Source organism: Cetorhinus maximus, chromosome 17, assembly GCF_964194155.1.
Source record: "Cetorhinus maximus chromosome 17, sCetMax3.hap1.1, whole genome shotgun sequence".
NCBI lineage: Eukaryota > Metazoa > Chordata > Chondrichthyes > Lamniformes > Cetorhinidae > Cetorhinus > Cetorhinus maximus.
Window position 1 is genome coordinate 22,748,865 of NC_135895.1, and position 12,384 is coordinate 22,761,248.

At 48.6% G+C, this 12,384-nt stretch overlaps 1 protein-coding gene across 1 annotated transcript in view; it reads right to left on the minus strand.

The window, feature by feature from the left end:
• Nucleotides 1-12,384, minus strand: part of LOC144692241 (dihydropyrimidine dehydrogenase [NADP(+)]-like) — an 812,799-nt gene that overhangs the window by 365,667 nt on the left and 434,748 nt on the right. The window contains exon 12 of the mRNA XM_078560835.1: nucleotides 3,933-4,117. Within this exon, the coding sequence (XP_078416961.1) occupies nucleotides 3,933-4,117 (185 nt within the window). The remainder of the gene's footprint in view (nucleotides 1-3,932; nucleotides 4,118-12,384) is intronic.

Sequence of the window (12,384 nt, forward strand, 5' to 3'; positions counted from 1 at the left end):
ATATGCTGCTGAGTGGCTGGGTGTATCAACAGGGGGACAATATCATGAGTGGCTAGCATCATTCAAAGCTCGCCTGCACTGCTTGAAGCAGGCCTGTACCTATTAATGGGGAGATGCATTATGGCTAGAGAAAGCTTTCACTGGCAGTCATGCTGGAAGTGATTTGGAACTGGGGCACATTGAAGAATGGAACAGCAGGTGGAAAGCAGGCTCCAAGACATCCACTGCACTGGGGGCCTTGGTGGAGGAGGTGGAAAGGAGGAGAGATGTCCTGTATCCGCAGGATGTCAGGAGGTCCTCAAGGCACATGCACAGAAGGCAGTGGGAGCAGGCAGCTCTGAGGATCAATGTCAGGACTCAAGTCCCAAGGGCCTGGAAACAGTGCTATAAGATGTTCAATGACTTATATGAATAGTGAAGGTCATTGGCTGCAACTACAAATACAAAATCCTACTGACTGCAGCAGTAGCCTTGGATGCTACTCAATTTACTACAACCTCATCACTCACCAGCCAAAAATCTCTATCAATCAGGACTCATGCCTAACATTCATATGCTTCACCTCACCTCACACAGTTAACACTGCTGCAAGCCTCATACCCTCATTTCACAGCTTTCACACATGAACAGCTAGTCAACAACGATAGCCACATTATCCACATGGTTCCCACGACACTCACGGACAAGGTGGTTCACAGCACGGGACAGTAGGAGCTAACTGGAGGGAAACAGGTACACCTCCATGTCCTAACTCCATGGATGAAACGGTGCTTACCATTATTGGGATACCCGAGCCCTGGCCAGTTAACAGGGTGGAAACCATTAAAGATCATGGCATCCTCCTATCTGATCCTTCTTCTCACATCCAACCTCCCTCTCATCCCACAATCTCTTCTGATTTACAAGTTGCAGATGGCGTAAGCATTCACCTCTTTCATTTCCCCCTACCCTGCACCACAACCTCGCCCTTATGCTTTTCTTCTCTCAGATACCCAAGAACTGTGACCTGGTCAGGCAATGGAGGAAACATAGGACTACAGTGATGATGATGGCACACTGTCACTCTATTTCACACTGCAGCCATCAGCTTAGATATTGATACTGCGCGTAATTTTGAGGATGACAGAGAGGTGGGGGTCTACATGTGGTGTGACACTGGGCATGTGGGGGCTGCAGCCAGGACAATGGGCAAGGGCAGCACAAGTGCCAGCTCACCAGAGAGTAAAGTCACACAAGAGTTCTGCTGTAGGGGATGCAGATGAGCAGCTCGATAGACAGCCTGCAGAATGCTGATGCGCAAGCATAACAAAATGCCTAGTGCATTGGGAAGCCTGCCAGAAAGCATGTGGTGAATGTCAAGAAGTGTGGCATCAACTTGGCACGGAGCTTTGGGGAGGGCTTGGATCCCATCCTTTCCAGCATTGCTGTGGTGGCTAACCCTGGCTGCTCACTTGTAGTCCCAGCTACGATGCAGCATCTAATGGACGATGGCACACCTTCCATTGCAGCACAAGCAGCAGCCACCCAATGTCTGAGTGCTGCAGTGGAAGCTGAGACTGCCTTCATCATTGCCATGGAATACAGTGTGCAAAGGAGCTTGCAGGGTTTCACTGCAGTCCAGTAATCTGTCCCCCAACATTTTACTAGGATTGCTGAGGTGCTATCCTGGGTAGTCGCTGTGACTCCATGGAGCTCAAAGCTGCTGTCCTCTCTCAGAAAGACAGCGTTAACCACCCACCACTGCTCCTCACACATTGATTTTGCCTGTCAGCCTGCCAACCTCTTTTGCTGCCACGCAAGCCAAGGTGGTGCAGACTGCAGCTGGGCCTTCTGAGTCATCCCCCAAAGCCATCTGCAGACCCCTCCACTGCAGGTTGGCAGCCTTGCACCAGCCATGCCACAACCACTGGGATAGTACTGCATAGGGAGCACTAGGGCAGGCAATCGGAGGCCAATTAGGAGGCTGCCTCTGGGAAAATAGCTGCCGCAGTCTGGCTCCTGGCAAGTGTGGGCTCAGGACCCTCATTTGGTCCCAACGTCAGGGTCCCGTGGCCCATAGGATAATCCAGCCTGAAGTTATCACGTACACGGTACATTTTACACACTCAAAGTTTTGGCTCCAACAGCTTCCCACCCCATTCCAAAAATATCATGACACAGACTTCAAGACTTCAGAGTACACTGGACCCTAGATACACCATCCCCTCTCTCCTGATCAGTGCCAGAACCCAGTCAGCTGACTCCCTACATTAGAAGGTCTGATAAAGGGTCCAATATCAAAGGAAATCTGCCTGCTCAGGAGTCCACCTTAGACAGAATAGGCTACAGTTTCTAAGTCCCACACAAGTCTGCACAGTGTGATACTATATTAGAAATTAATCAATCAGTAAAGGGTCAGAAGTTCTGGGAGGAGGAGTAGAAACAGGTTGCGAGAGAAAGGATAGATGTGCACATGTGAGCTGTCCACATGATTCACTCATTTAATTTAGAACTGAAGATATTAGTTTGAGTCCTGGGCTCAGCTCAGTCTCACAAAATGCCTTGGATTTTACAAGGGAGTGGTGGTCCCACCCACCAGCCAAAAAGTCAGGGGCAAGCCCGCCTCCGCTGACTCAATTTTACATTGTTCAGGTAATTAGTAGCCTTCAGTCGTAATGTCCGTTCCTCTGAGGCCAAATGTCCTGCATCCAAGAGCTGTGAACCAATCAGAGGGCTAGCAGCTCTCCAGTCCCACCAGTGAGATCGGGAGCGATGGTCACTGCTGGGACTGCAGCAGTTCGCTCCACCAGCGACCCTGGAGCAGGGTTGGAAATGATATGGGGGGGCAGGTGATGGGGCAGAAGGCAAGGGCAGAGACATGGTCCACCAGCAGGGCAGTCCTTGCCAGTGGGGCACAATGCCTAATCAGCAGGGACATTCCCCACAAACACCCTGAACCCATCGGGAAGCCACCATGTTTTACTGGGTGGCTTCCCCAGGTAGCAAAGTGCCCATCTGCCACTGGGCAGCATACCAGCAGAGGCAGGAAGGCAATGGGCACAGCACCCTTGCCATCTCATCCAATTTTACATACACCCGCCCAACCCCTCTTCCCCAGCCTCTCAGCCTGCTCCCAGGATGGGGGGGAGCATAAAATTCTGGGCAATGTCTTCTGAATGGGGTAGAGGAGGAAAGGAGCCTAGGGGTGCAGGTACAAAACCACGATAAATAGTGAGCTTAATAAGGTTATCAATTTTTTTTTATTCATTGGATGTGGGCATTGCTGGCTAGGCCAGCATTTATTACACACCCCTAATTGCCCTTGTTCAGAGGGCATTTAAGAGTCAACCACATGACTGTGGGTCTGGAGTCACAAGTAGGCCAGACCAGGTAAGGATGGCAGATTTCCTTCCCTAAAGGACATTAGTGAACCAGATGGATATTTACAACAATCAGCAATGGTTTCATGGTCATCATCAGACTTTTAATTTCAAATTTTTATTGAATTCAGTTGTATCCATTGCTGGCTGACAGTTCCAGGGTGACAGAAATCTGCTGCGGGGTGCATCTCCATCTCCACTGGGAATGAAAGAGACAGTTTCTGACAGCATATTCTCCGATTCACTGTAAGCAATGCTATAGAAAATCCATGAGTATGTAATGATATCGGGACTAAATTAATCAAACAAATAACTTCTTATCCTTTCACCAGCACAAACTCATTTCGCTTTGAACATTTCAATTTTGGTCTGCACTGTTAACTCTATGTTTTAAATGATTGAAGCATACCAAAAACAAATACATTTCGATGCATTTGATAAAATAAATTCCACTACTTAACAGTATTGAGATGCAACCGGGCTGAAACGTCACATTGAGAGATACTATTTTACAGACCAGTTGATTCTGTAGTAAGCCAGCAAAGGACCAGAAATTGCAGAGTTTTTACTCACCTGTAAATATTTGTGAATGTGCCATGAAGCCTGTTTTCCATCATTCACAGACTCTACAGTGGTGTTAGCCAAACCAGCGATGTCACCACCTGCAAACACCCAAGGCTCACTAGTCTGCATGGTCTCTGTATCAATATCCAGGGAGCCCCATCTGTTAAACCTGATGTTGGTCATGGCCTCTTTTACTGTAATAAAGACAATCAGGAAAAAATTAGGAAGTGATCTGGAAAATCATTCACAAAGCAAGCTTGGATGACTTTAAAAATGATGCTAACCTCCTTCTAATCTAAAGCTTGTTAGTATATTTGTTGAACCTAGGAGTGAAGTTGTTGGGAGGCTTAGTATAAATGTAGAACTCTATAAATTACATGACTAATAAATGCCATTAGGCAACTTTGTTCTACATGTACGCACAAGTAATTTTAGTCAATCTAGCCAGTATTATAAATCTAATTCACTAATAATACATAGCTTGAATGGGACATATCAATTAGCTGAAAAACAAAAATTAGGGAGTCAGAGTTCAAGTCATGTTCTCAATTGATTTTTACATTCAAATATTCCCTATTCTGGGATGAAAGAAAGGATTTCTGAACCAAGGGCAGGATTTTACTGTGGGCTTCAGGATCTTGGCACAGGGGCCAAATGGTGGTCCTGAGCCTGCACCTCCCGGCACTGAGACCGGCGATATCCCTGGAGGCAGCCAACGAGGAAGCCACCTCTGTGCTGGACATCCTATTAAGGATGGGTCAGGTTGAACAGGTTTGGCCTGTATCCATTGGAGTTTAGAAGGCTGAGCAGTGATCTTATTGAAACATGTAAGATCCAGAGGGAACTTGACTGGGTGGATGCTGAGAGAATGTTTCCCTTTTGTGGGAGAGACTAGAACTAGGGGACACAGATAAAAAAATAAGAGCTGTCCCATTTAAGACTGACATAAGGAGAAATGTTTCCTCTCAGGGGGTCATTAGTCTGTGGAATCATCTTCCACAGGGAGCAGTGCAGGCATGGTCATTGAATATTTTTAAGGTTAAGTTAGATTGATGCTTGATTGATAAGGGAATCAAAGGTTATAGGGTATGCAAGAAAGTAGAGTTGAAGTCACAATGAGGTCAGCCATGATCTTCTCAATTGGTGGAGCAGGCTCGAGGGACCAAATAGCCAAATCCGGCTCCTAATTCATAGCTTTGAATGTTCATATGGAACCTGGCGGACTCCTGATCCTGCCGCCCCAATCGTAGGGCCTGCAGCTCTAGAGCCTTGGCAGCCCCACTGGGAGACAGATAGGCATTGCTGAGGTAGGTCAGGAACCATGAGGGCAGCTCAACATGAAGGCACCACTGGAGGCGTAGAATTAATAAATCAGAGGAGGAAGCTGGGAGGCTCCTCGGAGCAGAGGGGAAATCCCTCCTGATGCATCTTTGGTGTTGCCTTTCCTGCCCTGGGCCACTCTTTAGGCCTTCAACCTTAATGGCCCCCCAGGTTGCCCCAGACAGCCCGCCTCCATTAAACTGGTGGCCACCGCAGGCGGTGGGGGCCACCAAAATGCCAACAGGCTCTCTAAATTGACCCCAGTTGGGCCCTTAAATATGCAAATTGGCTGTCCATGGCCAACCAATCCATCTACCCACCCTTGAGAAACACCCCCTTTTGTCGGAGAGCCTTCCCAACATGGCTCCTTGCTATTTTCCCAGCACCCCCACGTCCAAGTGCACCATCACGGGGCTGGGAAAATTGAGTCCCCAAAAAACCTGCAGCCTGGAACATCTTAACACCTGACACAAGGGAGAAAACATGCAGAAAATTGCAATGTTTTTAAATTTGTTCTTGGGATGTGGATGAAACAAAGGAGTAATTATTTTTCATCTTAGTTTTTCCAAGGGCATTGAAGGTCAACCACATAAGACTGAATTTTCCATTCGGTGGGCGGAGCTGACCCAATCGCGCGCGGGCGTGGACCTGAACGCTGCCGGCAATCGGGTTGGCGCCGCCATTTTGCACAGGCGGGCCAATTAAAGCCTGCCCCGCGTGACGTCCGCAGGGAAGCGCTATGCGCTCCCTGTGTGGGCAAGGGAGAATCCCTAAAGTCGAGAGTGCGCTCTTTCGCACATGCGCACGAAAGAGCACATTCATCTCCCTGAGGCTAAGTGCAGCCACAGGGAGATCGTCTCGACTTTTAAAAATATTAAAAATAGAGAAAGAAAAATCCCTTACATGTCCCCTCATGTGACAATGTCACACGAGTTCATAATTTCCATAACAACTTTATTAAAATTTTTAAAACCCTACATGAAACCTCATCCCGCCCGTGGATGAGGTTTCATGTTTTTTCTAGTTGCCGCTGGGGCTCCTGGCCTGCCCGCCAACCTTAAGGTTGGACGGGCAGGTCCTTTAATTGCTTAATTGATCCTGACAATGGCCTCGTTTGGTCATTGACAGGTTGGCAGGAGCACAGCTGATTTTGCTGCGCCCCCGCCTTCCTGAAAATTTAAATGGACCGCGATAACGTTGGGGGTTCCGCTCGATGTCATCCCGCATCATTTTACGCGTCGGTGAGCGGGCCCCACCCCTGATGGTAACATCCTGCCTATAGTACAGGACTGGAGTCACATACATGCCAGACCACATAGTGATGACAACTTCCCTTCGCTGATGGATTTCAATGCACCGGTTGGATGATTATGACAATCTGCAGCTTTCGCGGTCATAGCTATCCATAGCCAGTCTACAATTTACCAGATTAATTGGTTTCAACTGAAAGACTTGACATGGTATTTGAACTCACAATCGCTAGGCTTCTACCTCAACACCACAGCCACCAGACTATGATCAGCCACAATTTTAACGAAGTTAACAGTCATGTCCTGTCAACACAAAAGCAAAATACTGAGGATGCTGGAAATCTGAAATAAGAAAGAAAATGCTGGAAGCACTCAGCAGGTCCGGCAGCATCTGTGAGGAGAGAAACAGATTTAACGTTTCAGGTCTGTGACCTTTCATCAAAACCCGTTCTGTCTATTGTCATATGTATTGGATAACTATTGGGAAGGGTACTGGGAGAACTAGCAGCTCTTTAAAGAGTGCCATGGAACCTTTTGCAACCACCAGTATCTGACAGGTTTAATTTTAAGCTCTCTAGCAAAAGATGTCACCTCCAATAATGGAGCATGTTCCTCATTACAGCACTTAACTGTGTGGCTACTGCATTAAGTCAATGGAAGTATTTGAATTCACAGCCTTCTTAGTCAGAGAGGGGATTGCTGCCCAATCAGCCAGTAGGCTTGTAGAGTTACAGGGAATAACACAATATTTATGTGGGCACTCCCAGCATTTGTCGCCCATCCCTAATTACCCCTGAACTGAGTGTTTTGCTAGACCATTTTAGGGGGCAGAGGGGCAAGAGTCGATCACATTGCTGTGAGTCACATGTAAGGATGGCAGATTTCCTTCCCTAAAAGGCATGAGTGAACCAGATGGGTTTTTACAACAGTTGATGATAGCTCCATGGTCTCCATTACTGTGAACAGCTTTATATTCCAGAAGTAGTCATTGACTCTAAATTCCACCAGCTGCCACAGTGGGATTTGAACCCATGTCCTCGGATGATTAGCCAGAGCCTCTGGATTATTAGTCCAGTAACATTACCACAATGCCACTGTTTCCCCCTATAAATAGAATCAAGAAATAACTGGAGGAGTAGAGGCAAACAGATTGAGAGCAATAGTATGAAAGCAAGTAAATGGAATTGAGATTCGTTGCTGAGATCCAAGGGGATATCTGGCTGGATTTGTGCAACATTTTTCTGTACTAACATTACTTATGTGCTTGTGCAATATTTATACACATTTCTGTTGCAATTAAATAAATGGTGCTACAAATATAAAATGCTGGGAATGCTCAGCCAGTCAGGCAACATCTGTGGAGAGAGGAAGATAGGGTTAATGGTTGAGCTCTATGACTGTTTGTAAATACTCTGACAAAGGCTCACCGACTTGAAACATTAACCCTATCTATTAACTCTCTCCACAGAAGCAGCCTGACCTGCTCACTGTTTCCAGCACTTTCTGTTTTTATTTCAGATCTCCGGCATTTGCAGTATTTTATGTTTTGGTTCTTTCTAAACAAATGTACCATTTGTTTAGAAAACAAATAGGGACCAATAACTTTTAAAGAGATTTGTACTTCCAATTATTAGCTGAAAGAATGACAACAATATTTCACGCTTTAGAACTTAATGTAACAAATGACTAAAAAAACCTATTGGCTAAACAAGAAACTTATACTTTAAACCGCAGAAAGTGACATTCTTCTTGTATATTTATATCATCCATAGCACCCTCCAAAGAATGACAGTCTTTTTAGCAAACAGTTCGCAGTTGCTCCCAGCTTCCGATAGGTTCCCATGTCCCCCTTTCACCATGTAATAACTTTGAGTGACCATCTCCAGGCGTTTCCCTCAGTTTTCTGAGAGTTTCTTAAATCTACCACCAGCAGTAAAATCTGTTCCAATGATTCTTCTTCCCTTGCCCATGCCAGGATGAATCACCCGGAACCTTTAGATGGCCACAGAATGCCCGTCTTCAACTAGACACCGTCTCCCTCTTGGCTTTCCTCTAGCTGTGGTAGCTCGTAAAGCCAAGCAGCTTCTACTTTCTGCCAGCAACACAGAACTGCTGTATGTTTGTAATATTCATTGATTTAAAGGGAAGCCTGTAACCTGGGGCAGATTTTTATATCCCACGAGCGGGCGCGCGCCTGACCCGTTCGGTCGTAAAATAGGGCATGACGATGTTGGGTGAGCGTCCCGATGTCATCATACACTCACCCAAAATTTTGGTCGGTGTGCATGAGTGGGTGCCGGACCCACGCCCGCCATTAATTAAGAGGCCACTTAAGGCCATTAAAAAGCCAACTGACAGCGATTTTTCATTGCCCGTGCAATTTCGTGCTCATTGCATGGGAAAAATGGGCAGGCGGCCAACCAATATTTTCAAAAACCTCATCCATGGGTGGGATAAAAGGGGTGAGCAGCATTGCCAGTGTCAGCAGTGGGGAGTTTGGTACATAGTTTGCTGCTGATGACATATTGGTACTTGGCAGCTTCATCTCTGTTTGGGGCTTCATTCTTAGCATTCCCAGGCTTAATTTCATGACTCCTTGGTGCCTCCAAGGCCCCTGGAGTATTCAGACCAAGTGGACCCTTCCAGATATCAGACAGCCTTCCGTTACCCTGGTAATGGGGATCTCCGCTGGTGGCAACTCTTTTAAGGAGGAAGAGAGGTTAAGGAGGGAGAGGAGGCCAGTTGTCCTAATGCAGCTGCCAGGGGAGTGACCTGTATGAGGAGAGGCGCAAGCACAGGGGCGCAGGGCCAGCAGGAAGTCCAAGACAGATGGGGCTGCAGAAGATGCCACTAATATAGACACTGAATGGGCACAAACTTGGCAGATGAAATATAATGTGGGAAAATGTGAGGTTATGCATTTTGGAAGGAAGAATAGAGGAGCTGAATATTATTTATATGGAGAAAGACCGCAGAAAGCTACAGCAGAGAGGGATTTAGGAATCCTCATGCATGAATCCCAAAAAGCTAACATACAAGTTCAGCAGATAACAGGGAAGGCAAATGGAACGTTGGCCTTTATTTCAAAGGAAATGGAGCGTAAAAGTAGGGAAGTCTAGCTAAAACAATACAAGGCACTAGTTAGACCAAACCTAGAATACTGTGAACAGTTTTGGTCCCCTTATCTAAGGAAAGATATACTGGCATTGGAGGCAGTCCAGAGAAGGTTCACTAGGTTGATCCCGGGTATGGAGGGATTTTCTTATGAGGAGAGGTTGAGTAGGCTGGACCTGTACTCATTGGGGTTTAGAAGAATGAGAAGCAACCTTATTGAAAAATATAAGATTTTTAGGGGGCTTGACAGGGTAGATGCTGAGAGGTTGTTTCCCCCTTGTGGGAGAGCCTAGGACAAGAGGGCATAGCCTCAGAGTAAGGGGTCACCCATTTAAAAGAGAGATGAGGAGGAATTTCTTCTTTCAGAGGGTAGTGAATCTGTGGGGTTCTTTACTGCAGAGGGCTGTAGGGGCTGGGTCATTGAGTATAATCAAGGCTGACATAGATTTTTAATCAGTAAGAGAATCATGGGTTATGGGAAAAAGGCAGGAAAGTGGAATTGAGGATTATCTGATCAGCCATGATCTCATGAATGGTGGAGCAGATACAAAGGGCTGAATAGCCTACTTCTGCTCCTACATCTTAAGATCTTATGGTCATACAGGAGGTGATGCAGCTACTTCAATATTTCTGAGGTGCAATGCTTAAGGAGGCTCCACCTCTCAAGGGAGACAGTGACCTTCATTTGTCAGGTGACTGGGCCTGAGATCAGTTCTGACTGTGTGGGTGGACACTCCATGCCAGTGGCTATGAAGGTCACAGTGGCCCTCAACTTCTATGTCTCCGGCTCTTTCCAGGGGTCAGTGGGGGATCTTTGTGGAGTCTCCTAATCGGCTGTCCATAGTTGCGTCAAGCTGGTGACATACGGATGCCTGTGCTGGCCCCACCTGGGAGCGAGCGACCAGTGCCACGGCTGGTATCTCCCCCCTCATTGCAGCCTCATCAGATGCCACGGTCACTGGCAGAGGGGTGTCGGAGCTGCTGCCGTCACCCAGAGTGTCCTGAGAGGAGTCCGCAGAGACAAACAGCTCATACACCAATGTGAGTTTGCTCTGACCTCCCTGCTCACCACTGATGGACGAGCACCTAGCTGAGATATTGGGTGCCTCATCCATCTCCCACACTGGCACTGACCACCTGAGGTATTTGCCTGTGTGAGGGCTTGCAGGTCCAAACGCAGTCCCAGGAACCCCTCGTTCTGTCCCTGGAGCTGCCTCTCCAAGAGAGTCGCCGTTCTCTCAATGGAGGAGGCAGTGCGCTCGGCCATGAGGGTCAACGCAGTGCTCATGCTCCGCATGAACTCCATCACAACGGAAACCATGGCATGCAGACCCTCATGGATCTCTGCCAGATGCTCCCGCACATCTCGCTGGACATCCAGCATCTGCCGCCTCAGGGACGACTCCAGATGCTCATCATCTGCCTTCGACTAAGCATCATCCTGGTCTCCAGCAGTCCTCCAACTGCAGGCACCCTGGGCACTCTCTGCCTCCGCCTGCACCTCAGGCAAGTATAAAGTGCCCTCACCAACATGCACCGGCATTCTAGCCACCGATTTAAGGCCCACCAAGGTGCTGGTATCTACACTGGTGCCTGCTTCAGAGAGCTGGTGTGACGCAGGTGCAAGTGAAGCCCAGTGGTCCTCTGGCATCAGGGGTGATCCTTCGGGGATCAGAGAGCGATTGCGTGCTGGCAAACCTGAAAGGGAGCACAAGGACATGTCATTAGTTAAAGTCACCACACTTTCACTGTGCATGCCAGGCACCCTGGTGAGACAATGGAGAGCTTCTTCATGGTGCCATCGTCTTTCAATGATCAATGGGGAGCCCAGGTTCGAGGCTCCCATCAATGAACACTAGAAAGTCCACAGTCCAAAACTCTCACCTCTGTGCAACTGCGCTCTTACCTTCGTCTGGCACCCCCTCCTCTCCATGCCCAGATGCACAGGGAGCGTGCTGGCTCCCACACTCAAAGACGTCCTGCTCAGACCTGCTGAGCAGCATGGGGTTGGACGGGCCTCCGCCTGTACATGTCCCTTCTGCTTGGTTATGGCTCGTCTTCTCCTGAAAGGGCAGAGGAGGATTGATTATTCCACTCTCTACCTGCAGCACCATCGCAGCCTGGCCAACCTCAGCTGAGGGACACCTCGCAGGGCACATCCGAGTACTGGCCCTCGAGCTGTAAGGCACTCAGGCCAAGCAGCCAGGGCTCAGCCCCTTGGCCAGCTCCAATGTCAGTGACAGCTGACACTTAGACTCTAGCACCCAAGGTCCACAAGGAGACAGCCACACCTTAATACTTCTGCACACTGACCCATGCCAACACGGTACTCACCCTTCCTGAGCGCAGCGGGTCATTGAACCTCTTCCGGCACGGCGCCCATGTGCGCCACACCACGTCATGGCTGCTCACCAGTGCTGCCACCTCCTCCCATGCCCTCTTTGTGAAGTGTGGTGGCCTCCTTCCCCCATCTCTGTGGACAAGGGTGTCCCTCCTGGCAGCCACCTCCTCCAGCAGGACGGCGAGGCACTCATCCAAAAAGTGGGGGGGCCGAGTGTCCACCCGACTTGCCCTCCCGCCTGCCATGTCCAGCTGCACTCGACCCCATAACTTGAATGCTGAAGTCACAGAGGAGATGTTCTCCCATGGCGTTCTTCCAGGGGCTGCCTGGGCCATTTTCAAACCGGCTACCCAGTCAGTCGCCATTGGACCTGGCGGCCGACAGGTACCCCCCCCCCCCCCCAACCCTGCTCAGCCCTTCCTGACCAGTGACGAGC